The sequence below is a fragment of the Rhipicephalus microplus genome, chromosome 7 (genome assembly GCF_043290135.1).
Source record: "Rhipicephalus microplus isolate Deutch F79 chromosome 7, USDA_Rmic, whole genome shotgun sequence".
Lineage (NCBI taxonomy): Eukaryota > Metazoa > Arthropoda > Arachnida > Ixodida > Ixodidae > Rhipicephalus > Rhipicephalus microplus.
Genome location: NC_134706.1, coordinates 14,344,164 through 14,371,576, shown reverse-complemented (window position 1 = coordinate 14,371,576; position 27,413 = coordinate 14,344,164). Strand labels below are relative to the sequence as shown.

Below are 27,413 nucleotides of genomic sequence, written 5' to 3'. Positions count from 1 at the left end.
TGCTTCACATTATTAGAGGTGTGTTTAAAGAAACGTGTTTATTTCTGTACAGCCACCTCAAAAGTACACAGAACACTACAGACATGTCTGACATGCCATGGTGAAACAAAACAGAATATTGGTGTTAATACTTAATTTACCTAGGGAAGAAACAACCTGATCCTTAGGAAACTTACTATGGCCATCTAACACATTTAATGTACAAGAAGCATAAAATGGTTTATGGTCTGCATCATGATAAATTTTAGTGTTTCCAATAAATTTTATGCAAGGCCTTCAAGTGTGATCCAAAGGTGCAGTAGCCGCACTCAACTTCTGCTAAGCCGTGATCACAAAAAAGCTGAACAAGCGCTCCCACAGATTCACTTTTCAGTTTAAGTAATGAGGGTGAAGCTTGGAGCAAGTAGGAATTGTGTTTTTCCCTAAACTCCTCTCGCATCATCCGTACGTGCTGGCTTTAAGGTGGCATGTGTCTTCATTTAATGGCACAAAGAATAGAAAAGCAATACCCAGGTAACATTAAAAACGACCCATGACGCCTCTAGAAAACAATGATATTCACAAAAGCTTTCTGTCTCGAAAAACACCCAGCCGTGAAGCTGCAAAACAACAAATATCAGTGCGAAGAGTGGCCGTCATAAGTAACAGTTCTGTGAAAAGCATGACACTTCAGTGCCCGCCGTCAAGGTGTTGTAGACCCAGCATGAAGTACAGAAAGCAGAGGTATCAAACTTTAAACATGGCCGAGAGGCAATGTAGTAGATGAAAATGAACACAGAAAATGCCACAGAATGAGGAGTCGGCCATTTCACAATGAAGTAGTGAGGCTCAATAAAATGTCCTTTTCCAATCACGAACAGAAACATAAGGTTCAATGTTCATCACTTGTGCAATGTCCTGCACCGAGAGTTTCAATTCTGTGTCGGCCTTGATGTATGTGCTGGCGTATCCCCGGACCGGCTCGTATTCCAGGTTGTAGAAGGAATAGTAGCACTCTTCCAGCTCGTCGTCTCCGCATGATGAACTGTACGCCCCGTTATCGTCATCATAGTCTACGAAAACTTCTCGGTAGAAGAACTTTCGCTGCGATGACCGCTTCAGGACCTCGACGCGAAAGACAGACGGGGGTCGCCAGCAAGTGCGAGTCCTGCAGTGTCGCATGAAGTGTTCTTTGGTCTGAAAGCCACGGTAGCAGACAGAACAAAAGTACTCGCATCCGTGTTGAGTGAAGCCATGGCTCAGCATTCGCTCCAGGTACATGAAGCTCACACTGCACTGCATACAGCAGTAAGCAGGCACATCATCCTCTTCCTCCGAAGCAGTGCTGCTTTTTTCGGACCTGTTGCCACTCGTCTGCAGTGTGGTAGCTGAACCTTCCACCGCAGAGCACTTTTCACAGTGCATTTCAATGTACGCCTGGCTGAAAGTCTGGAAGCTGCACTTGTGGCAAGTGTGGAGCTCTCGGGAGACACTCTGGCGTGCCACTTCCGCGTCAATGTCAATTTGCTCACCTTCGGTCAAGCTGGACCCACCGTGAACAGCTTTCATGTGAGCTTCTTTTGCATTGATCCCACGAAACGACTGGTTGCAAATCTTGCACAGGGTCGGGTAGTACGAGTAATGTCGCTGGAGGTGGCTTCGGAAGGTGGATGCCACATTGAAAACCTGTGTGCAGTGGCAGCAGCCGAAACGTTGAAACTTGAATGCTAAGTTCTGCTGCACCCAAGAGAGCAGTGGCCCATTCTCACAGACTTGCAGTGTTGCAGATGAGGAGCAACGACTATTGTCGACATGTTTCTGCCAGGACAGCTGGTCGTCGAAGCCAAGGCGGCAGGCTGAGCAGATGTAGGTAGTGATGCAGAGCTCCTGCTTTAATATGTGCTGCTGCAGACGTCCTGTGTCGTCGACGGCAAATGAGCAGAATGGGCACTGGCCATGCTGCAAAGCCTCTGTGTAGTCGTAAAGCATGAAGAGCTTGTCCGCGAGCTCATGCACGGAGAGCACGAGATCGTGCTTACCTGACACGTGCCTTTGGAAGTCTTCAAATCCCGCAACCAATGTTGGGCAGAAACAGCACCGCTGCTGAAATGTCAGGTGGCTCAAGTCGTAAGAGGTCTCGTACCTGATGCCTTGGTCAGAGGAAGTGATGAGCTGCTGGCTGAGGTCGTCGCTTCTCACACGGAACATGGTCAAGTGGCTCGAGTGGCAGTAACAGGCATGAAGCATCATGGTGCCAGTGTCTTCTGTTCCAAAGTTGCAGTAGCCGCATTCAATGTCTGTGAAGCCGTGATCACGAAGATGCTCAATGAGCGATCCCACGGACTGGCAACTTCTACGGCAGATTTCGCATGGATACGAGTCTGCATTGCCGTGAGCCTCTTCGAAATGCTTTTCAAATTCGCACCTTTTCCTGTTGCTAAACAGACACTCCGGAAAACCGCACACGTACGAACTGAATTCTTTGATCTTTACAGGTGAAATGGATGCCACAGGGTCACCACGCCTAGACAGAGCAACAGATGCGATTGTGTCCTGAGGGTGTGCCTGAGCGAAATGGATACTGAAATGCATATTGCGGGCAGTACGGTACAGGCACTTGCAGCACTGAAGCCACAGATCACTGTGGTCTTCTCGGAGATGTGACAGCAATGCCCCAGGACTGTCAACATTAATGCCGCAGTACATGCAGAACACGTCGATGAGATCATGACTCTGCAAATGGTTTTCAAAATTTGAAGAGCTATTTGTGCTGAAGCCGCAGCTGAAAGCACTACATTTGAACTCGTCCTTTATGTTGGCTACCAACTGTTGAAAAGCACGGACAGACTTGGGGCAGCGGTAACCATAGTAGACACAGCGTGAAACTATAGGCACGGCGGTCTCCAATTCGTAGCAATCTGTCGCCTCATCACTTGTAGAGGAGAGGGGTCGGTGCCTTTTCCGCCGCCACGGCGTTGAATCATGTTGCTCACTCGGTGACACGTTGCCAGAACACTGTCGCAAGGAGCTCCTCGAGGAACTCTTCTTAACAACACGATGACGGTACCTCTTAGGATGCCGGACGGATCTGCCAACGGGTCTCTCATTGCCAACAGTGTTTTCGTCGCTTTCATCCGAATCGGCACCGACAGTCACCAACTTGAGCTTGTCGAGAGTGCGGTACGTGAATGGGAGCTGCTGGTGCTCCCGTTTATGGTGGCGCCTCAGGATGTCAACATGCTTCGCGCCTCGAACGCAGTAATTGCAAAAGAATGACACCCTGTGTGACCGGCTCATGTGAATGGCAAGACCCAACTCGGAGACAAAGCTCACTCGGCACCTTTCGCAGGAGAGGTGGCCCTCCTCATTGTCAACGCCACTGCCGGAGTCCTCCTCCTCTTCATGAACCGTGTCCTCGCCTGACCGCTCACTCGGATGCCAGCTGCCATCAGCGTCCGAGTGCGGGCTCAGAGCAGGCGTGGGTGTCGAGCTCTCTTCATCTTCACTTCCCAAGCTGCTACTGTCACTGCAGACAAAACCGTCCTGCTGATAGCCATGCGCTGTGAAGGTCTTCTTGCTGCGGCGGTGAGATGCTTGCCTTCCTTCGATGGCATGTCTCGCCTTTTTCTTATTGCCTGGCATGTGCCTCGACTTGATGGATGAAGGTTGTTTCCGACTCGTCCGTTTTTTTTCTTTGGCTTCAGGTTCATGGGAGGGCTTCCCACTGTGCTCAGATATGTTGTGCAGGCGCATCGCCCGAGGTGTGGTGCCAGTGAAGTTGCAACTTGGACAGGTGATTTCTAGGCTCCTCTCTGCCGACTTCGTCTCCTTTCGTTTCTTGTCGTCTGTTGGGACACCACCTTCTACAGGTCTCACAGGCGCCTCGCTAATCTTGCTGGCATTTGATCCCCCCGTCGGAGTAGGGCTCTCGCGCCCGGACGACCGTCCGCTGTCCTGGTCCGCCAGGCTGTTTCGGGTTGCGCTGGGGTCGCACGCTTCCGGGCCGACTTCGGGGGCCGACGTCCCTTGCAAGAGTTGTGCGTACTTTCCCTGGTCGTGCACTTCGAGGTGATGCCTTTTGAGGCGCGACACGCTAAGCGACGTCCACGCGCAGTGGGCGCAACTGAAGGTGCCGTCGGAGCCCTGAGGGTGCGACTGGGACATCTGGCATATGCTGCAATCGACCTGGGCAGACAACGCAGTCGGCCCCTCGTCCGCCGCGTTGCCAGCGCTGGGGGTCACCACGGCCGTCAACTCGTCCGTCGCAGAGACTGCCAGAGATGAAGACGCCACGACCTTTACGCCGACCGTACTCGACGTCGGGGCGTCGTGCATATTGCGGCGGTGCGACTTCAACGCGGCCTCGTTGGCGAAAAGGCGACCACAGCAAGTGCACACGCGCCGCGTGTGAGCGTCCGCGATGTGCTGCGACAGCTCGGTCCAGGAGGTGGCCTGATGGCTGCACAGCAGGCAGTTGAAGTCGATCACCCGCGCCGCTTTCGAGGGCCACGACGACACCGGCCCGTAGCATCGCTCGTCCGAGTTCCAGTTCTCAACTGCGAGAAGCTTGAGACCGTGATGGCGCCGGTGGTGCATGGTCAGTTCGCCCTCTTCGACGAAGCGCAGTTTGCAGTGCGCGCACCGGTGCGGAGCGTTGAATCCCCACATGTACTGGTGGTTCGGCGATTGCCTCGACATTTGAGACACCGTGTCTTAGTAACACAGACGCGCAGCTCGTAGAATGAACTGTCAAAAACGTTGCGAACGATCTCCTAGGAGCCCCTTCGACGCCGGTGGCGAACACCGACAGCGTGCACCGTCGTTTTTTTTTTTTTTTTTTTTTTATCTGCGCCGCTACTCACACAACAGAAACGTGAGCGAGGAACATTGTGCTGAAACAGTTTGGCGAGGCTGCCGCAGGAACTGTTCGATCACGACTGCTGGTCAGTGATATTTAAAGTCATAGCAGCTATCACCACAGAACCATTTGGCTATCACAGCGGCATGTCTACCTGGTACACGAGAAACGCACGGTCCGAAGTATGGTGGCTAGAAGGGGTATACTGTAGTCTGAAGCATCAGCGGTTGGCGCCATAGTTTGCGCATTGCATTCATTTGAGGCTCTTCGATTTTACTCTTTTGGCTACCCGCGGACAGCCCGAGCCAGCCAGAGCGCGTTCGTTTTTCTCGGGCCTGGCTTGCACCACGAACGACTACGGAGGAAGGAAAAGTAGGAGAGGGCATGTCCAGCCGGCGCGCGGCGTGAAAAGTGTGGCGGAAATGACATCATGGCGGCCATATTCACTGGGCACAATGGCGGCCACAGAGGAAAAAAAGGTTTTCCTTTTTCCGTGATGGCGGCGTTGTTATGGTTACGTGTTGCGCAGTGAAGCTGGTCTAGCAGTGAGCGGCCGCGGCTGGCGGCGGAATGTGTGCCTCCCCAGGTCTCGTGCTGAGCCGTGGCGGACAATATATGTGCTCTGCGCCGCGTTATTGGTTACGCAGTGTTCTCCTGGCTGTTACATTACTCTTAGCAACGTTTACAAATCCCTTTGTCCATCACGGCGTTTCAACAGTGTGTAGAACGAGTGCATATCCATGTGTCGTGCGGCGGATGACGCGGATGAAACAGTTAGTGTTCAGCGAAATGGCGTTGGGCACCATGACGAAGCTGAATGACGACGAACGCCTTGCAGGTCAGTGACGGTTGAGCAGTGCTCCTGCTTGTGACAACAGACGACGCTGTTGAGCCCAGCAAGACGCCGTGAGGACCATGTGCACAGTTTCGTGTTGTGTGTGTACAGTAACAACTTGCATGTGCGTATTAAAACACCTTTTCTGTTCCGCTTGGTACACTCTCCTCCAGCATTGCATGTAATCTCAACTTAACAGCAACCACGTTCAACTGTCACTAGCACCGTGCTCAAAGTCACCACGGTCGCAGAATGCTGACGCAGGTGAATTTCGCGCGAAACACGGACACAGTGGCAGGACGCTGCGTCAGTCGCGTGGCGGAATGCAACCGTAGAAGGCGCACGACCGATCGTGTTGTCTGTACAGTTGCTCAATTAATGACGTGAAAGCACTCGCCGTTGTCAGTGCATCTAGCGCGCGTTCTTTCGTAGTTGCTTCGTTGTCAGCGAGCTGTTACTCTTTGTTATTACTCGGACGAAGCGATTTCGCTGAAGGTGTCCCGCTGGCTCTGAGTGATGAGCCCAGTTCCATTAGTTTCGGATCGTCACGACACACGCGCTGCGCAGCCCACGTGCTTTTCGAGCCGGAGAGGGAGTCGCGCCTTCTGCTTCGCATTCATATGTAAACAAGAGAGGAGAATTTGCCTACTCAATATGGCCGACTTCCGGCTTCATCGCGGCTTCACAACGAGTGACGTCAGGGCCTCTCCTTACCTTTTTCTTCCTCCGTGCATCGCAGCTTCACGACGAGTGACGTCAGGGCCTCTCCTACATTTCCTACCCCCGTGAATAATGACGTTTGTGACCACGGAGGATAGATAAACAGATAGATGCATCTGACTGTCCTCTTTGAATTGGGCGGCGTTTTACGCCACCTAGCCATAAAGTTAAATACAATTGTGTTAATAACCTTTAAGATGGCGGCCGCGCGTCCGCAATCTCGGAAGCTTTAAACATAATAATAGTATTCAACTTTATTGCTAGGTAACGCAAGCCGCCACCCAGTTTAGAGAGCACAGCCAGATACATCCATACATCCGAAGATGAATGGGTGTGTGTTCCTCACACCATACCGTGCCATAGAGTTTCCTACAATACTTACTAGAGGGAACTCTGGCGCTAGTGTCTATGGGAGCAGCAACGCACGGCGCTTCAACGAGCATGGGAATGATAGGTAGTACGTAAGTATTGTGGGAAACTCTATGGGGTAGTACACACACACTTGTCTAATCAACGCCTCCTCTAGAAAGACGCCTGAGGAATGACTCGCGCTCCCAGCGGAGTTGGCCTGCCTTCAGTTTTAAACAAGCTCCGCGTGTTGGCGCTCGCGACCGACACTATCATTAAGTATTACGGTTTGGTGGCGCTAGCCACCGCCCGATCTAAAGGGTACAGCCATATCCATCCATCCATCATCACGGCGACGGGCGGTACCAGCTAAGCCATGTAGGAAAACCTTCCTCCGTGAGCTAAGCGTTTTTCATCTGCGGCACATAGGGCCATAGGAGCACGTCAGTCGAGAGTTGTTCGAGACCTGCAATTGTGCACTACTGTTTCGGAGGCTATGCAAAGTGTTGCGTTGTTGCACCGTTTGCCACAGGTGACGCTAGCGACCGAGAACACTTTCAAAATGAAGAAAAGAAAGAGTGTAGCAGTTGTTTTTTTTTTCTCATGTGGCAGGCATCTTTCTAGAGGAGGCGTTGGTCTAAACTTCTTACTTCTGGCCTGCCTTTGGCTCCGTGTGTGTTCATGTGGCTTAAAGCTTTTTTTCTCACAAAACAAAAAAATCAGCAAATGTTCAGCAATTGCGCTTCTCCATCCTATTTTTTTCGACTTACTTTTCAAATTTGGGTCAGAAAGTTCAAAAGGATTGGATCTTTCTTTCAAAACAAAACCGAAACACAGCAATAAACGAAGCCGCAAGTACGATTCGCCGCCCGCAAGTACGAAGACTAGGCAAATGTGCCTACTACCCATCATTCCCATGGTCGCTGAACGATCGCAGCGCCAGAGTGGCCTCTAGTTAATTTTGAGAAACTCTATGCCTCACACGACCTGCTATATAAACTTATATAGAAGGTCGTGGTTCCTCATCTGCCTCCTCCGCCATGCGCGTTTGGGAGGCACGGCATGTGCGCGGCTGAAAATTTGGACTCACTGTTGATGGTCTTGCACGGTCCCTGCAAGCAGTGACCCTTTACAGCTATGGCCCGTAGCGATGGTTTGGATAACATTTCTCCGTCAACCTACGAAAAGGCGAAGGACAGAGTGAGAACTGCTGAAGAACTCAACGAGGAGATTGAAGATCCCATTGACTCGCGAGAGATTTTCGATATCCTTTCGTAAAATCTACCCGTTTCTTGATGCACAGTGAGGTATCTGAAAGAAGGTGCAGTAAACGGTACGAATATGCTTGCGAGTAGCAAAACATGTCTCAAAGTATAACCTCAATGTTTCGCTTGCAACCGCAGAGTAACTGTATGAACAACTTCAACACTTTTCTGCACTGTGTGATAGTGGGATATGTGGTGTTGGTGTTCTGCAAGTTTTTGTTAAGCAACGCATTTCGCAATGAAAAAAATTTTTGCTCTTCGTCTTGTGGCAACATCAAAGAATCAAATTTCTTACAGATAATGCATAGTTTAAATCACTTTGCATAGTTAGATATGTGTAGATTTAACTGCTTTGTTTCTCTGGAAATCAGCACTTGAAAACAAAACCATTGATGTGATTTATGTTCAATATACACTACTGTGCTGCTGGCCCTTTGGTGTAAAAAAGTTTCGACTGTTGGTTACAGTGTGATGAACATGCCACAGTTTGCGTGTGTCAACCTTGACTTCCCGCACATCACATTCGGTCTATCAACGACCCTGAGCATCCCCTCACTTTGGAAGAATTGAATGTTGTTGATGAAAAGAACATAACGGTGAGGAGGCAAACCTTACTCTTTGTTGTATGTCTAGCTTGGATAGAACCATTGTCAAAGCACACAGGTTGGCAATGATGTTTTTGTGTTAGAATGGTGTTGCCTGGTGTTGTACCCACTTTATGCTGTAAAATTGATGTCTGGCCTGGTGTGCTTAAAAAAGAGAAAGACCAGCTATATGCATGGTTATTTACAGCTGAAACTCGATTTAACGCAGCGATGTCAACAATTGATCATTTCAATGAATTGGAAAGTTCGTGAAGTCGAAAAAAGGGATCTTTCCTTTTTTCAAAATAAAACTGTAACGTGGCGACACCCAGAAGCTCATGCAGCACCCTGCCACTAACTTCCTAGTGTGCGTGCGAGAAGTACACGGAGGCAGCTAGGGCACGGACCTTCCCTTGTCCAGGCGGTGCAGGCCTGCTAGATGGTCACACGAGCCAATGAAAAGCTGCCAATATGCAAAGAATACAGTTACTGTACAAGGAGGCAGAGCAAGAAAGTTGTGAGGAAATGATCAGTGCTACTTTTCACATAAACCATGAAATAGCAAAACAAGCTGCAGTTTCCCAATGACAGTGATTTACAGGGTCAATGAACCACCATCGCTCCAGCATCATCTTGTGCATGATAATTATTCATAACAATTGGTAAAGTTTAACGTCTCAAAACCACCGTGTGCATACGAGAGACGCCGTAGTGGAGGGCTCTGGAAATTTCGGCCACCCGGGGTTCTTTAACGTGCGCCTAAATTGAACCTCGTAAGCCTTGAGCATCTTTGCCTTCATCGAAAATGTGGCTGCCACGACCCGGATTCGATCCTGCGACCTGCAGTTCAGCAACCTTAGCCAATAGACCACAGCCTTAGCCAGAAAACACAGTGGTGAATATCTGGTATGTAAAGGCTGTTGAGTGAGTTTCGTGCATGGGTGCGACCTCATCAAAATAAAGCTATGGCCTTGAACTAGAGTGGCTAAATGTCTTAATGTAATAGTGTAAGAGCACATGCTCAAAAAAAAAAGGGGGGGCTTCTTTGTAAAACATATAATGTTTTATTATTAAACGAGGTTTGAAACAAAGTTTGTTTCTTGTAATTTAAGTTAATGGCAAAGTTGGACCATTTGGGTGCCTGCTGGGTAATTGAAAATGTGTTTCTAAGTTCAGAACTACGTAAAACTGGGCTTTTTTTTTTATCAAGTTTATCTATTTTTAAAAATCACTGAAAAGGTACCGTTATCATTATTCATACCACAATAGTATTAACTTATCATCCTGTATTGTTACCGACTCTGACAAATTTGAAGGTGTGCATAGTGTGTTTTCGTGGCGGTTTTTGAAAAAAGTTTATTGGCATGCCGCCCACCTCGTTTTAGCTCTTTATAAAATGGCAGCACACCTATTACATGCATTTATGCTATATTTGGTGAAGTGTTATATATATATATGTATGATTGTTAAGTTACACGGTTTTCTGCGAGCTTGAATGCATCTAATATCGGTGGGGTCTCTAGTGCTAACTGAACTGCCTCATTTGTGAGGGTTGCGATTTCATATTTGGGTTTAATGTTAATGCTAAGCACTGGCTGCACTCTGGGCTTGCTCTTCAATATCAAGGCCAACTGGTTTAGTTAAAAGGGCTTCACCCATGTGTGCTCCACAGGTGGACTTGGACAAGTCTGCCATTGACGTGGCCTTTCGGCCAACAATACCCCACTGCAGCATGGCGACACTCATCGGGCTGGCCATCAGGGTCAAGCTGCTTCGTTGCTTGCCACCTGTATTCAAGGTGGCTGTTCGGATTCTTCCCGGAACTCACGTGTCGGAATCGGCGAGTAAGTGCTCGGTCAACAAGTGGGAAGATGAAATATACTGGTATAAAGGTATTTGCTGAGCTTCTTTTCACAATATATTGGTCGTCTCTGGAAATCTGGTGAACATAAACCTATTTTAAGTTTCACTGTCTAGCAAAAGCTTGAAGATTCAATCTTGTTGCAGAGCTTGGTGCGTATGAATCGTGCAAGGTTTAGTTTCAGTCCCCTTTTAGTTTTTTGAATTTTTAACCTTTGCAGTGGAGGCAAAGGTGTGTTGTTCGGGCCTCCCCCCCCCCCCCCCCCTTTTTTTTTTGTCCACACCTCTCTACAGTATTGACCATAACAGAGCAACATGGCTTGAGGATGGAATTTGCCTATAAATGATTCCTTCTTTGGGTTGATTGTTGCTGAAACAGTAGTAGATGCCCATTCTTTATGAAAAGTATGTCATTAATGCACAGTAGACATGTGTCAAGAGGGCTGAACCAACGACTGTGAAAATGAAGTGCATTGTGTCGTATCCACAGCACTGAGAAATATATAGCCGACATCTGGTTATAATGGGCCTCTGTAATCCAGCAAGAAAGGTATGTTATATCATATGGCAGTGCTATTCAGCACTATGGCTGCAATGGTTGTGGTTGTATTTTTGTTGGAACCTAGAGGCGAATGACGAAAATAAAAAAATTGAAGTAAGCACAATCGGTGAAACAGGAGTTTTTTTGGCGCTTAATATTTTGAAAGCTAAAATTTCATAAAGAATATTAATAGTTGAGAAAAAACACTATGAATATTGAAGCGACTGTCAAATATTTGCAATCTCGACATATTACAAAACATAAAGGTTGTGTCTGGCCTTCAGCTAAACAGGCAAATTTACATTAATTAGTGATTGGCACAGGTCATAGTTTTAGCAAATTAGCAAAGGTCATTGCCAGAAATAGAGCCACGGGCTCTACGTCTTTTCTCTTTGAATGACAGATCCTTGTGCAAGATCTTTTTTTGTATTAGAACATTCCTATTTTGTTTGTGCCTAGCATTGCTTACTTCCTATGCTTTGCCCGTGTTCTGGACTGCCTTTTGCCCCACTTCATATAACTCTCGCCTACCACTATGGTGGATACTGTGTTAAAGCTGTATATATTGGACTGAATTCTAGTCTCAATGGCCAGTTGAATGTATGTTAATATGTTGTCAGCTACGTCCTACTGTTAGGTCAGCTCTTTTTGCACCATATCTTTTTTTCTTTTCTCCAGTGTATACATTCTCATGCACCTCCTGCATTTTTATTCTCATTTTGCTTCATTGTGTTTGTTTTTCTCAATCTTCCTACAAGTTCACGTTATGAGGACCCCCGACAGCAAAATTTTTGTTTGTGAATTTTTTACTGCAATTTGTAGCCTTGTGTCTGGTAATGCTGAAATTGAATCGTAAGTGCTGTAATGTATCGTGTCATTAATTGTGACTACATTTAGCATCACTTCAGAATGCCCACCCGAGATTTGAATAAACTAATACCCCACAGCTGGGGAGCACTTGAAACCATGTGCGCTCGAACTTCGGTGTCGCTAAACGCGCAGTTTTCCAATTGGGGGACCTGCGCTCGGTTAAGTATCAAGCGATGTGGGTCCTTTGAGCGTGCCTCCCTCAGGAAAAAGAAAAGCATTCCAGGCATAAGCACCCCAAATTCACCTTGAGGGAAGCCGGATAACATAGCGAAAGGGGCAAGAAACAATAGCTTTCGTTGGGTGCTAGTTGTGGTTTCGTGTGCTATTGACACTGTCTTGGATCGTCAGCAATACGCCGTTTTCTTGTGGAACATCATAAGGGGCCTCTGTATACCTCGTTCTAGCAGCAATGTCACGAGGTGCCGAGAAATCAGGTGAGCCCTCACACTTGTTCGTCAGTAATAAACAGTCAGAAGTGCCCACACATGCAGCACTATCAAATGCAAGCATCTCGAGTTTCCAAAGTTGGTCTTGGGGAAGGGGGTCCTTCAAGTCGACAAGTTATGGCTTTTGTGGCAGCCATCTATGGTTAGTTTTGTATTAAATAACGGCAGACGGCCTTCTGGCAACCACTTATACAAACATTGTACTAATGCCATTTCACTCAGTGCACGCATTGCATAGTGTATGCGCCATTGCTACTTCCCTGCATGATCTACAGTGCTTATTTCATACATTTCTTGCAGTCAACAAGCAGTTGGAGGACAAAGAGCGAGTTGCTGCTGCTTTGGAAAACTCGCACCTGCTTCGAGTTGTCAACGGGTGCCTTATGGAACGTTAAAAGCACTGATAATGGAAAGTATTTTATTTGTATAAATGAGCAAGTGATTATGTGTAAATATACAATAAAACCTCAGTGATAAGATCAGGGTTCTTATTAATCTTGAGGTAACGCAAGTTTTTTTGGTGGGCCCGGCCAAGGTCCATTAGTCTGGAATGTAATAGAAGACTGTTGTCGCGATTCGATTTTCCCCTTTCCATGCTTGATATGAACGTACTGTGTGATATGAACGTACCCTGCGGCAGTCACGCACAGGTGCGGGAAGCCATGTGCATCGCGTCGCCAGTTTGTCAGATGGGGCCATCAGCGGCGCTTCGTAGTCTTGGAGATGTCTCAGAGATACTCCGTGTAAACATTGTAGGCCTTAGTGCTTCCACGTTTGCATTACAAATGGCGGTGGCACCACAGCTTTTAGAAGCTTGCTTCTTAAGCTCGAGGCTTGTCCGTCCCTACTGCCGCAGTAGCCACGCTAGTTCCTGCTGCTCCCGCTAGTGGTGCAACTGCACTCTCGGTTTATTTCAGCAGCGCCCACTAAATGGTGCGCCACTTAGGCGGTGCTCGCTCGACTCTCGACGCATGCTATAGTTTGAAAAAAACCACGCCTATATATAACGCTCGCTCTTGCTGTGCTTTCTCCCTCTTTCGCTGGACATCGCTTAGTGCGCTTCGATATTGCTACACACCATGAAGCGAAGGGCTTGCAAGGCGACTGCTGCACAGGCTCCTCTGGTTCCATGCTGTTCTGGAGGGGGGGGGGGGAAGGCAGCTGCCCTTTAGTCACCTAAGACGTGGCGCGGAGGCGTTGCAACGAACATTCCCTATAGTAATAATAATTGTTGGCAATTAACATCCCCAAACCTGCACTGCCCCTCATAGGGCACATCTTTGTATGATGCTTGAGTGGATGTACGAAGGATTCTCGGTTTACCAGATTTAACTTCTGGAGCTAGCTATGTAATCGTCATTCACTTCGTGAATGTGGCATCATTTTTTTCTTGTTTGCTTTTCTTTTTCCAACGCGTTGATGCGTGCTGCTGCTGTACTTGGGGAAGTGTCATTGAACTGTGCTTACACGGGCCTGCCCCATTGATGCAAGCCATGTCCTCATTCATCAGACATCCTATGAAAGATGGACAAGGGTCCAGAAAGGAAACGGACGGTCTTGGCAAAAGGTACGAGGAATCGCGACATAACCAATTACAGTGTAGACCACTTATAAGCTGGCCGCCTACACATAGCGTAGAACCGGTTACAATGCGGTCTTTTTTTTACTCCTGTTTACCCTCTCACAGAATCCCATGTATACGCATACCGCTTACTGTGCAGTCTTTCAAGAAGAGCGGCCGGTTATAATGCGCTTGCCGGAAAGTCTTTGTCGCAGTAGCTGTGAGGTGTGCGCGCCTGAAAAGAGGCGCGATGTGTGCGCCGCTGGAGAGTGAGCGACGAGGTCGATACAGAGAAGGAGGGGACTCGCAGTGAACGAACGAAGGGTGGAGGGAAGAAGATAGCAAAAGGATAATCGCAGCACATCCACAGAGTGACTGATGAGTGGGGCGAAACGTCTGTCCGTCTGTCTGTCTGGCGACGAGCACGAGCAGCCGCGGCTCGCGAGATACTGCCGGTTACGCCTGACGCAGGACAAAAGTACACACTTCTAGTACACTCTAACAATAAAGAGCGGACGCGCGCGGCGCAACATGACATAGCGTCCTTTTCAACTGCGCTGAAAAGGGGGAGGGGGGAGTGGTTATGTTGAAGAAGAAGAAAAAAAGTGAGCCCCGTAACTGTCTGCTTCAGGGAGCGACACCTCAACACTAGCTCACAGGAAAGGTGGGTCAGGAGGGATTAAAAGTATATGAATAAAGGTGTAGAGAGAGAGAAAGAGAGATGAGGTAAGCGTGAGAGCGACGACATATCGAGGGGATAGGAGTGATAGGAAAGGTGAAAACACGGTCACAGGAGTCCGAGGACTGGGCACCACTTGCGAGAGCTCTTGTCGGCGTCAGCAGAAGATGGCGTAGAGCAAGTCCAGTCGGCCAGAGCTACGCTGACGTCGGAGATCCCGAGGGCACAACCGGTTGGCATGGAATCCAGCGAGTGAGCCTGCCGGGAAAAGCGTAGTCGTCATCGTACTTGCTAGATGCATCGCGTTTACCGCAAACTCGAAACCGTTTAAAGCTTTAAGGCATGAGCTTTCACCTTCGCGACCAGTGCGCAGTCTAGCTTGGCGGGTTTTCGTAGTCGTTTATCTCCTGGCCGTGAACTTCGTATCACGCACGCTATTCTTGGTTCATTACAAGATGCAGTAAGGACCCTCCCCACCAGACTTCCTAGGACAGTCACCTTCAAGTGAGGCCTGAGAGAGAATCCTCACGACCACAAGCCTGGACGCCCAGCTGCGGGACGTCAAACGCGCTGACGAGGTGGCGACCAGGCATGGCCCTCGCCACCTAGAAAACCGTCAGCTGCCTTAATAAAGTTGTTTACTACTTGAGTGCAGTCGTTTGACGCCGGACTTACATGTATTGGACAAACTTTCCGTGACAACATACCGAATGGCTAGTACTGCCTAATCGGCGTTAGCGGCGCGGTCGTTCTAAGGTCCCTAGATGAAACAAGTTTCCTTAGGTCGGTCGTCTGCTATGTTGCGGTTTCGTGCGGAACCAATGAAACTCTCTCCTGTGGCTGCACTTAATGGGAAGGGACACGGAGGAATGGGAAGGGATGAATATCGAAAAGGAGGGTCGAATGGTGGTTCGCGATTTGATAGCGACGTCTTGAAATCGGGTGCTTGACCGTGAAATCGTTCGCGCCTTGTTGCAGCACATTAAATTTGGGACGTGATTAAACATAGTTTCTGTGTAATTAATAATCTACGCGGTCCGAGAAGCAGTCGGCGAATTAACGTTTTCTGACGGCCGTTCACGTTTCAGTCAGAAACGTGAACGATAGTTACTACTGCAGCAAAAAAACTTTTCTGCTCGGGGTTTCAGCGCATAAAAATCGCCACCTGAACGCTGGTAGAGCAAAGTGATGTGCGCTTCGTCGAAATTTCTTGATTTGGCGCGTGAAACAAGAACTGTCGTCGCCGCCCCTTGACCACACCAGAGGACGCTACGGTTCTCGCAAAATGGCGTCCAACTTGGTAAAATCGACTGCTCGAACGGTGAAACCCTTGCTTTCGCTGGACCAGAGCGAAGCGAGGCGAAGAGCCCTAAACTTGTACAAGGCTTGGTATCGTCAGATGCCTCACATAGGTAAGCGCAGCGAGGACAGCTGTCCTGGTGGTGTCTGAGAGAACGAACCGAATGTCGCCGACGGACTGGTTAATCTCAGCTGTGTTGCATGACCTCTAGCTGTGTTCAGCTTCGATGTCGCCGGTTGCATAGAAATGCTACACTGTAAATACCGCTTGTTGACGTAATATCAAGCCGGTCCGACCGACTTCGCGCGTACGAAGTTGACTCATCCGCGTTTGTGCTTAATCGGTATAATGTTTGCCCCAGTAATGAAAGCCAGCTGATAATGAAGCCAAGGAAGGAGGCGAATGTTTAATGTACTCCAGTAATTGCGGTATTGCGGTATTGATTCCAAGAAAGTAAAGTGGACTGCAGTAAAACTTGCCGTCGGCACGGACCGAAGCTGCTACCTTCAGATAAGGCGCCCGATGCTCCACCAATTCAGTTACGGCGGTGGTTGTCTTCTTAATCGGGTATTAGTTTGCATCCAAACCTAGTAGTGTGCGTTTCGCATCGTTTGTGCAGCTCAACCATAGTAAGAAGAGGTGCTTCTGCGGTGTCGATTGCATGAAAAAACATGAAAAGAAGCGTAGAATCTTATGTGATTCGAAAGGAGAAAAGAGAAAAGTGAGCCCCGTAACTGTCTGCATCAGAGTGCAACACCTCGCCAGTAGCTCACAAGGGATGGGGGTGAGGAGGAATTAAAAAAGATAGGATTAAAAGGTAAATAGATAGATAGAGGAAGGAAAGAGCGAGGCGCAGGGACAGCATACGGCAGAAAACTACGGAAGTAAAGAGGAGATAGGGAAGGTGGACACGGTCGTAGGAGTCTGAGGACGGGGCACCACTCGGCGAGAGCTCTTGGCGTCAGGAGATGGCATAGGGGGAGCCCAGTCCGCCAGAGCTGCGCTGTCGTCGGATATCGCGGGGGCACAACCGGTCGGCACGAAATCCAGCGAGCGAGTCCCACGTAGAATCGAGGCTAAAACGGGTTTTAACGTTGCAATGGTTTCGACCGCTATCGAGAAAGTTTCTTGATCGCCATTGGCTGTTTTATGTAGCTTCTTGCTCAGCATTGGCAATTCGCTACTTGTGCAAGCTACGGAATGAACCCAATCTAAAGACCCGGTCTCGATCTGGAGTGCTCATGTTATGCCCATAGCGAGGCTCTTTCACTGAACACCTTGCTATATTGTCGCTGTCGTGATTTTATGCTCGCGCTATTTTCGGTTACAGCCTAAGAATGCCAACTCCACCCACTACTGTCACTGTTCCTCCGACAGTGCAATCGCAATCGTGGTGTAAAGACTTGATCCCGATCGAGACCAAACCTGACCTACTCGGGTACTCTTTTCGTACCACGTTCATAAATGCTCCATCCAATAGGGGATGATGATGTGGTGGTGACCTGGCCCTTTGCAATGGAAGAGCGCACTCAGTACCCTGGCATCGAGAAAGAAAAAAGAAACAACAAAGGCAGAAGAAGCGCGCAGAGCAGCCCAGGTCTTAAGTCCGGCGTACGGTTGCCTACCACTCGGAAAGCCGCCTTTCCATGACTTTCACTGCATGTCCCCCCCCCCCTCCCGTTATGTCATTCTCATCAAAGAGTTGAAACCCAATCACCTGTGGGAGGGTTGCACCCTCCACCACACCAGAGCGGTTGGGAGACTCCTGCGCTGAAGAACGAGGTGTTCTTGTGTCTCAGTCTCTGCACTGCAAACTCTGCACAGGCTGATGACGACAGCGTCGTCAAACATTCTGTGGCACTCAAAAGTGCAAAGAGCCCCAGCTCTCACCTTGAACAGAAGGCTGCTGCCAGTATTGTTATCATAGAAGTGCGACTCACTCATGCCTTCTTTTAGTTTCCTGCAGCGCTCGAGGGTAAACTTGGCCTCTATGGCTTTTTCCCACAGGGTGTCTTCGGCTTCCTTGACTCGCAGGCGGACCTTGACCGCTCATTTAGCCATAGCTTCAGTCAAGATGGCTTCTGCAAAGATGCCATACTTCTTCAGCTGGTAGATTCGTCATGTGAAGTCAGTCCTCGTGCATGTCGCCGAAAGATACTTGAACACACACTGTGCTTTCCGAGCGCAGCGCGTGAGCATGAGACAACCTCGGTAGGCAGTCTTGCTGGTGGCTTCCCGAGCATCGCATCCCTTGTTATTGCCTCGCTGGCAACACTACCATGGCAACCAAGTGTCGCACCATTGTACTTGCCTTTTTATCATAGATCATCGTACCGACCTTTCCGCTGATCCCATGCGCTGTTATGCGATGTGTGATAGACAATGCGCCCCTCCATGGCATGCAATATCAAAGTGCACGATAACTTTCAACTATGGGTCAGTGAATGCACACATATACTGTACCAGAACAACAACTTTAAGCTGCGTGATAGATTACGATTACAAGGCATTATACGATTACAAACCGGTGTGCATTAAAAGAGCATTACTCCGACGCTCTCTTCGTACACAGCTAAAATGCATCATCAGCGTTTTTGTTTGGTTTGTGGCACGCTGTGAATGCACATGTCCATGGCTTGTTTAGTCTGAAATACTATGACACACACTATTTTGAAGGATGTAGAGATACCTGTCGCTAAGAAAATGAGTCAAGGAATGCAGCAAAGCGTTGCTCAGCTGTCATGCAGAAAGAACGTGGTTTTCATATCTGACGTGTGGTATTATAATCGTACTGGGGAATACTGTGAAGAGGTGTTGTTGCGCAACACAATATTTGAGATGTTCTAGAGTCGCATATCTTTTCAGTGAACACTTTTCTTGAACGCCTACATGAGATCGGAAGCACACGTCACTAGAGAACAGCAGTCCGGCTTTGATGTGGCTTGGGCAGTTGCTGTCCGGATGAGTTTTGAATGGCCTAGAGCTCATTTTGCGTGCTTGTAAATTTGTGGCTGCAAAATGAGGTCCACTGATACGTTCGACTCTGGATGACGAGAAAAAAAAGCCCGTATTTTATCGGTCCGAAAGCCCCACCAACGGCAGTGGCTCAGCCTTTCTGTGGCATCTCCTTATTCGTCTGTGGAATGATCTGCGAGATGATCTTGCATCAGAGCGAGACCACGCAAAGTTCTGTAACAATATTTAAAAATATTCATGCTTCCAACTTGATGTATGACACTCTTTATAATCTGTTGTGTTTTGTATATTCAAATGCCGAAAACAATTTCGCTAGTTAAAATCTTATGTTGCACTGTTGCTGGTTCAATTGGTTATTTTAAATTATCGTTTGTATTGCATATTTTGCATTTATATGTTCATGAGATCAAATGTATCCTCTGTAGTAAACAATATCTTATCTATGTATATCTCTCATGTTTATTCTCTCTACTGCCCCCCTTTACACAAGGCCCCACAAGTACCCTATAAGGTAGTGTAAATAAATAAACTCTGACTCCTTGAGTGGAAACCGGCTTGTAAGACTGCTTTTCACAGGTGAATTGATGGCTTGCCACGGTTCTGTAGACAGAGGGCAAATTTTTTTTGTTTGTCGCCAAGCGTAGTGTGCTGATGACGGTCTTGGTTTCAAGTGCGGTGATGCTCACACATGTGACTGTTTCAGTTAACCACTCTCTTGTGTCACCTTTGCAGTGAAAATCTACGACATACCGGTATCAGCGGAGCAAGCAAGGGCCAAGCTGCGGGAAGAGTACCTCAAGAACAAGCACGTTCGAGACATTCGGGCCATCGACTTGCTAGTTATCAAGGTGCGACCAACTTTGCGGACTATATTGCGGCCGAGTTTTCAAGCCACCATTTCGAGCTGTAGTCTTAGTGCTTAACGAAATGAATATTTTTGTGGTTGACACGTATGCATGAAAACACTTGGGTTGGTGCATTCAGCATTCAATGACCCTTTTAACCTCACAGTGTGAAAGAATAAGGTACTGTTCGTTTATAACAGCCCCGGGTGGTAACGCTCATGTTTTGTACGCAAAATGGTTCAGTCTTGGTGCTACTTTAAAGACAACACTGTTATCACTACTTCAATCACTGTCGTCTGCTCTAGCAGGCAATGTTGTTAGTAAAATGGCCAGTTGGTTTTTGTTCATGTATAGTCTGTGTTTTTCGGTGCTCTTCATCCAAAGTTTAAAAAATTTTGCTTGTTTTTGGTAAATCTTTTCACCTAATCAAAGTCTTTCACACATTTTCATCGCTTTGTGGCTTGTTGAAACAATACAGAGCTTTAGAACTGGGTATGCAGAAATTTGCACACATAATCGCCTAGTGTTATCACCACAGTGCATATGCAAAATGCAAAGCACCCTTTTGTCTAGTTTTTCAGCCCATATTCAGTCTATTCTGTAAATAAGAGGAGGAGAGGAAGGACAGGGAGGTTAGCCTGTAATAAAGCCAACCACTAGGCTTCTTCATATAGCTTTGGATTTCGGTAACAGATGGGACCACTATGAATGTCAAAACATGTCACACAGACATTCCTTTAGGCAGGCAAATACTAATTGAATGTATAGCATTTTTTTTAAGGGCTAATAACAACTTTGTTCATGCAGAACTAGTGTTCGGGCATGTTCGTTCGAGGTCAAATGTTTTGGCAAAACGGCGCTATGCTTGGTTGCAACTTGCGATGAAATGTTGACTCCGCCCCCAGAGAATTCGCGTACGCTTCATCCAATAAAGCTTACACATTTTCGTAAAGTCGAGGACTGCTAGAGAGTTTTGAACAGCTGACTTTCGCATCCAGGCCCATTTCTGTGGGGCTGGTCTCAGATCAAAAAATTGGTGGTCTCGCACTTATGGCGCTCGACTTCTGACCCACAAGTCGGGGGGTAGAATCCCGACTGGGGCGCCCTCATTTTCGATAGAGGGCAAAATGCTTGAGGCCCATATACTTATTTAGTGCTTGTTAAAAAACCCCAGGCAGTTGAAATGTGCGACCGAAGTGGCGCGTCGTCACAGGCTGAAATAGTAATAAAATAGTCCCTAAGCAATCCAGCCACATAGTAACTGGCATATGTTTAGATGTGAGGAACAGCACAAAACACCTTCAATTACTACTTGGCATAAAAACAAAAAGATAATTCTATTTGGCCTCGTAAGAACATTGAACTATTTCTTGATGTGAATGCATGAACTGAAAAAAAGTATTGCTGGTCTCCGCAGCGTTGCTCTTGACGTGCAAAACACTATAGTAGCGGACGACTTTTGCCATAGTACTAGAAACGTCCGCTAAAACCTATAACACACTGGGTAGCAGTGGCCCAGTGTGTATTGAAACTATGTTGGTTCTTGCTGTGGGTCGATGTGAACATCAGCATGTGTAGGGCCATTAGTTGTCGTAGTGCTAGTGCATTTTACCCGATTAGAGTCAATTTCGTCGATCACAGGTTGTGCAAATGAGCCAATCGTGAATGTGAAACTCGGTTGAGATCAAATGTAGACATCGCTCAACATCTAGATTGTGCTTGGCGATTGTAGTAAAATCAAGCCTCATTATAACAAAGTTGCATCTTGCACACAAAAAAAGTTTGTTATATCTGAAAATTCATTATAAAGGTACATTCCTGTGACTATATCTACTACAAGACTAGTTACTTTGTTAATTTCGTTATATCAAGGTTCGTTATATCGAGGTCCGAGGTACTTTGATACCCACCGTTGCTTACGCTACAGCAATTTTACAAACAAAAAAAGTTTGCTATATCTGAAAATTCATTATAAATGTGAATTCCTATCACGATGCCTACTGCAAGACTAGTTACTTTGTTATGTCCGATATTTTGTTATATCCAGGTTTGTTATATTGAGGTTTAAAGTACTTCGTAACCCACCATCGCTTATGCTACAGCAAGTTCATTGCATTAGTAACACTCGTACTTCATCATAACAATGTTGCATGTCACAAAAAATGTTTGTTATATCTGAAAATTTGTTACGAAAGTACAGTTCTATCAGTCTAGTTCCTATCACTATAGTTAGTTACTTCATTATAACCGATATTTCGTTATATCGAGGTTTGAGTGTACTTTGTAATCCACAGTCGCTTATGCTACTGCAATGTACTGCTCATACCAGCCGGTTGCATCATTATAAAAGAAATAGCATCTCAGAAAAATTCTTTGAGGAGCGGGAAAGACTATACTGGCGTATAATTTGTAAGAGCGTCCATCTACATGTGCAGTTTGAGATATGGATATCTGGAGTATCTTTGATGCTGCAGGCTGGTAGCTTAAAATATGTTTTAAAATCAATAATTTTTCATCAAAACATCGTCACAATTTCCCATGTAACGATGCATTATGACACAAACCCTGTCGGTATGAAGTTCAGTAAAGTTGTCATAGCTTTTTCGATGCTATCAGCTCACAAGCAAAATAAACAGAAATGAAGTTTTTTACGAGTACTACTACATCTTGTCTTGTCGAATGCTATCACAGCCCTTTGATTTAACTGCAGGGCCAAATGGAGCTTGTGGAAACGCTCAGTATCTTCAAGCAAAAATCCCACGTTATGAATTACTTCAAGGAAACCGTCAACCCGAAGCCTACGGACTTTATGTCAAAGTTTCTTGCTGGTTACTAGAAGCCTACAGTTCGTCGGAGGCGGCTACCGCGACTAGCTTGGCAGGCCTCTCAAGCTTCAAACTGCCACACGTTGCAAGCAAGAACTAGTTGTTGAACTGTACATAAAGCACCTTAGCAATCAATAAACAACGTTTGAAAACAAAGCCCTCTGCGCATTTGATGCTGCATGTGCAGATGGATGGAGCTGCAGTACACCCTCTTGAAGTACCAACGTTATGTAGTGAAAGACTGAATTTTACTCCCGACTTAATTTTACCAATCGGACAGCTTCCTCTTGGTTATTTCTACGTACTTGAAGCCCGTTTGCCTACATTTATCCTGAACCCCAATAATTTGAGACATTCAGCCTCATTGCCTAGGACTTCTCCACACGCTCTGTATAGTGTGTATCCCTCCTAGGACTGTAGGTTAAAGCTTGTTATACGAAAGTATCAGGTGTTCAACAGTTTCATCATCTCCACACGCTCTGTATAGTGTGTATCCCTCCATACTTGGCTCGGTACCTCTTGGTCCGTAATACTCCCATCCTAGCTTCGAACTAATTTGTACTACCTACGTAAAATACATTTCATAAGATTTTGTGGCACCTGTCCGTAGTGTTCAGGACAAACCAATACTCAGCCACACCACATGGGAGGACAACAGGAGGACCCCACATGCATAGTTTCCTATAAATACACTAGAGGAAACTCTGGCGCTAGCGTCTATGAGAGCTGTAGTACAGCATGGGAATGATGGGTAGTACACAGATTTGTCTAATTTTTGTACTTTCGGCTTGGGTTGGCTTTGTGTGGCTTGAAGTTGCTTTGTCACGAAACGACAATCGGCAAATGTTCAGCAGTTGCACTTCACTACTTTAACCTTTTAAGCTCATAATTTCAAATCGCCTCATGAAATTTAGAATCGTCTGTTGTTTTATTTCAAACAAAACAAAAACTGCGATAAACAAAGCCATAAATGCGTTTGAGGCTTGCAAGCAGGATGACCAAGCAAATCCATGTACTACCCATCATTCCCACGGTCGCTGAATGATCGCAGCACCAGAGTTCCCTCCAGGTAATTTTAGGAACACACGTGGACAAAGCAAGCACCCATGTTTCACAGACAGTGGAAGGTGTGGCTAACAGAAGACAAAAGCACAGCCGCATGAAGCAGCTGTACAGCAGTTGAATTAGAACCTGCCACAGTTGCATTCTTTTCAATTTCTTGGAACAAAAAGCTTATCTCATTACCATTCCAGGAATGACCGGGCAGTTGAATTCGATTCATGTAATTCCTCAACGTACGAAAGGAAATGCCCCGTAAAGCTGATGTATGCTAATTAGGTTACCAAGGTGGAGGAATAGTAGCTTGGTGACATATCTTATGGAATAAAACCACCCTACTAATTCACATAGGGGCAGTTCTCCCGCTACCAATATTATTTGCATGTTCAGCACGTTGGAACAAATGATGATGTGTTAATGCTGGCATAATTTTATGCTGATAGAAGTAGTGTTAAGAAGTCAAAGCAGTTTTGCCATGAGTCTGGAGAGGTCATGAATATGGAGAAAACTGGTACTCGGTCAATTTGGAACGAAACCCCATAGATCTGCCGAGGGGGGAAAAAAATCGCAAGGCATTAGGAGGCTAGTCCACTATCGCAGTTATGCATGACAGATACCAACAGCGCATAAAACGACGGTAACACGAACAATAGAGACATACTTTGGAGCAACACCATCTGTATAAGGACGTAATTATAGTAGGCACATTGCTTATAAATGTACTGTGTTTGTATATCAGTTAAGCCACTTCGAACAAAAACTAATTACTAAAACGATTTCTCTCCTATTAGTAATGTACAGTTTAGTGAAGTACTGTGCAAACACCACTCTTACCGCGACATGATGGTTATATATTTTATTTCATTTGCATACATGGATACACAAGGACACAGAGAAAAGAGAGAGAGAGAAAGCTGGCAACTGCCACCTGGAGGGGCACAACACCTGCTCACTCTATCGGGAGGAAGGAAGAAACATAGGAAAGGAAGATAGGAGGGGAGAAAGAGGAAAGAAAAGAAGGCAGTAAAATGATTCCCTGCACCAAACACCATGACTTCATAGGTTTTGTACGCATCTACTGGGTTCTGCGTAGATTATAATCGATAAAAATGATGTACACTGCCATCTGTGGGTGCCATAGACGTGGCCTACAAAGTTTCAGAAAATTTGATCGAGCAAATGCAGGGAAAATAGGAAAAATCAGTGTGAAATTTTTGACTCACGCACAGATTTCGGTGCGAAATTTGAAAATGAAGCTTCAACCTTGACTTTCTCTGCTAATAACAAACTTTTAACAAAATGCAATTTGTCAATCTAAACCAAGTCATTCTTTCCCTTTAGTGTCCCTTTAAAATACTGCTTTAATGATGGATTCGAGGCTTTGCATTGGTCTATGCCAGGGGGTGGCACAACAGGCCTGTTTGACTCCCCCCCCCCCCCGAATATTTTTTCAACAGCATACCAAACACAAAATGCACATCACCACATTTGCCTGGCCGCCAGTCTTGGCTTTGAATAAAAAAAAGTCCCCCCCCCCCCCCAAATTTCTGGCTACGGGCCTGGCCTAAGTCCTAGAATCCAAGAAGCTCGCCAGTCAACCAGAGTTCTTTCTCGCAAATGTATCATCTATATGCAGGGCACTCGAATTCTTCCGCCAAAACTTTTCAATGAAGCTTGTTCTGTAAAATTCACCGCTTATCCGCGGAGTGAATGATGATGAGCTGGGGGCGCTAGTGATATTTTCAAGGGCCACTCACCAGGTTTGACAATTTAGAGCTGACATGCGCAATGCGTAGATGCGTTCACGATCACCTTGCCAAAATTTGCAATGCTACGCGCCGCGGAAACGGATCAAATTTCAAAATGAACGCTGCTCTCCCTCCCTTTCGCGGGCATGCGCCCGGAGAATGAGCACATGACGTGTGCGTATAAATGGCCCTACGTACGCGGCAATGCAGTGACATTGGTCCTCCACGTAGAAGACTATGCTCTGACGTTGCAAACAGTGACACATGTCAAGGGGATAGTTGTTTACACGACATGCATAGTTTAGGGATTTGTTGCTCGAAGAGATTAATAAATCTTTAGATAAATAGTAAGACGCAATAAGGGAATGTGAGCGTTTTTTTTTTTTTTCGTTCCCCCCCCCCCCCCATCAACTGCAACGAGATGCGGGGCTAATGTACCGGCGTTTTGCATGCGTTCGTGTCCCCACGGTCAGTGCATCGAGCAGACGGCAGCCATGGAACGCTCCTACGCGTTCGCGAACTCATTGTGCTCATTTATTCTACCGCATCTAAGCTATAGCGTTTCCAAACCATCCTGCAGAAACAGGCAGTAGACCGACAAACAACGCTCGTTAACAACAAAAGAACGCCGCTCGCGTGCATTGGGGTTGGGCTTGTTCGCGCACGTCATGCGCACTTCACCTCTTGGTCGAATGCCGGAGAGGGTAGCGAAGAGATTTGGCTTGCGAAGGCTATGCGGAGAAGCGGCAAGGGTTTCGAGCTCGCCTACTCTCATCCTCGTTTCACGCCGCTTAAAAAAAATGGTTTTCTCAGCTCGTAATGAACCAATTAAAAAAAATATTTGTGGTCTAACTAAACTTTGGTATGGGACATAGTGAGTGGCCCTTTAAGGACGTATACACAGGACTTCATCTAGTAAGCAATTCATAAACTAAAGGTGGCTACATACACACACACTACTACTACTACTGCTTAAGAAGAGGGAACCTTAAGGAGCTTCACCCTAAAAAAGAGCTTCGCCTCTAAAAGAACCGAGCCCTTGGTTTTTGCAGTGAAGAAATCTGTGAGCGCTTTCTTTTTACACCCCATAATTGAACTTGCATTATTAATTAGTTCTAGGTTATTGAACACTATAGCGTCTTTGCCCTTTATTCTTGGCAATGGCTCCTTCGCCCAACTTGTTGAAGTCATCTTCGCTTTAAACTACAAATCCTCCAGTCTTGGCAGCCTAGATCAACCTAACCGACTGTTTTGCTTGAAGAGAGTAACGACATTTTTAGTCGGATTATTGGCTTTCTCGGCAGGCTTTGTGTTTACAGTTTTGTCGACGGCTTCTGTGCCTTATGGAATGCATCCTTTCCTTGACGTCCCCTTTTGTCGACCTGGCTTGACATACTGCGGGCAATCGCTAGTCGGTCATGTACTTTGGTCCTTTGCTGATAGTCCAGACAACTTCTTCAGGCAGAGTCACACCTCCCATGACTATAAAGCCTATTGGACCTTTGTTCTTGTCAGTCACACTACTACGGCGGATGACTTGTTGAAGGCACGGTGGCCACCAAAATTTAGTCATCTGTGCAGCAAGTCTTCTAGCAGCTGCGGTTGATCTCAGGTTCCTAGATGGTCCCGACGCACAACAGGTCATGTGCAAAAGATCTTATGTCTTACACACCTGGTGCCATAGTTGCACTTTCAAGTATCTACAGAGGCATCTCAATAACACAGCAATTTCGCTTATACGAATTGGTCGCAGTTCAAGATCAAGGGCTTCCTCCCATACCAGCTATAGGTAAGCAGGCAAATGTCTACGCCTTCCTACCTGATGAGAGAAGGTAGGTGGTTAGACACGGACACAAAAGAAGCGGTTTAGACAACACAAACATACTTGCGCTCTGATTTTGCAATTCCCCCCCACCCCCCACACTTATTTTGAAAATCTCGAATCTATACTACTATACCTCATTTCATACATCAAATGCGATGATGCAGAAACTATACAGGAGGTTTGGTCAGCAAAATGTGTAACTCTGCGGTACCACGCTCATATTTTGTCCTTGCAAACATGGTCTCCTCAATGGGCTCCAGCTGCGTGCTGATAACACTGATCGCGGAGA

General features: G+C 46.8%; 3 protein-coding genes across 3 annotated transcripts; 2 read left to right on the top strand and 1 right to left on the bottom strand.

The window, feature by feature from the left end:
- Positions 1–19: 19 nt before the first annotated feature.
- LOC119179471 (uncharacterized) lies at positions 20–5,322 on the bottom strand. The gene has a single exon (XM_075868718.1). The coding sequence runs from the start codon at positions 4,675–4,677 to the stop codon at positions 829–831; it is 3,849 nt and encodes a 1,282-aa protein (XP_075724833.1). The 5' UTR covers positions 4,678–5,322; the 3' UTR covers positions 20–828.
- A 2,345-nt stretch (positions 5,323–7,667) lies between these two features.
- Positions 7,668–12,785, top strand: galla-2 (MIP18 family protein galla-2). Its single transcript, XM_075868717.1, has 4 exons — positions 7,668–8,006; positions 8,524–8,601; positions 10,262–10,433; positions 12,607–12,785. Exons 1-4 carry the CDS (start codon positions 7,878–7,880, stop codon positions 12,699–12,701), a joined length of 474 nt encoding a protein of 157 aa, XP_075724832.1. The 5' UTR covers positions 7,668–7,877; the 3' UTR covers positions 12,702–12,785.
- A 3,014-nt stretch (positions 12,786–15,799) lies between these two features.
- ND-B14 (NADH dehydrogenase (ubiquinone) B14 subunit) lies at positions 15,800–22,648 on the top strand. The gene is made up of 3 exons (XM_037431104.2): positions 15,800–15,958; positions 19,555–19,670; positions 22,378–22,648. The coding sequence occupies exons 1-3, from the start codon at positions 15,832–15,834 to the stop codon at positions 22,501–22,503; spliced, it is 369 nt and encodes a 122-aa protein (XP_037287001.1). The 5' UTR covers positions 15,800–15,831; the 3' UTR covers positions 22,504–22,648.
- Positions 22,649–27,413: the final 4,765 nt, after the last annotated feature.

Bases quoted from the DNA above. Each gene is read 5' to 3' on its own strand.
- LOC119179471 (XM_075868718.1), bottom strand. From the start codon at position 4,677: ATGTCGAGGCAATCGCCGAACCACCAGTACATGTGGGGATTCAACGCT.
- galla-2 (XM_075868717.1), top strand. From the start codon at position 7,878: ATGGCCCGTAGCGATGGTTTGGATAACATTTCTCCGTCAACCTACGAA. The intron at 8,007-8,523 runs ATCCTTTCGTAA...CTTCCCGCACAT, and splicing joins ACTCGCGAGAGATTTTCGAT to CACATTCGGTCTATCAACGA. The intron at 10,434-12,606 runs GTAAGTGCTCGG...CATTTCTTGCAG, and splicing joins TCACGTGTCGGAATCGGCGA to TCAACAAGCAGTTGGAGGAC.
- ND-B14 (XM_037431104.2), top strand. From the start codon at position 15,832: ATGGCGTCCAACTTGGTAAAATCGACTGCTCGAACGGTGAAACCCTTG. The intron at 15,959-19,554 runs GTAAGCGCAGCG...TCACCTTTGCAG, and splicing joins TCGTCAGATGCCTCACATAG to TGAAAATCTACGACATACCG. The intron at 19,671-22,377 runs GTGCGACCAACT...ATTTAACTGCAG, and splicing joins TCGACTTGCTAGTTATCAAG to GGCCAAATGGAGCTTGTGGA.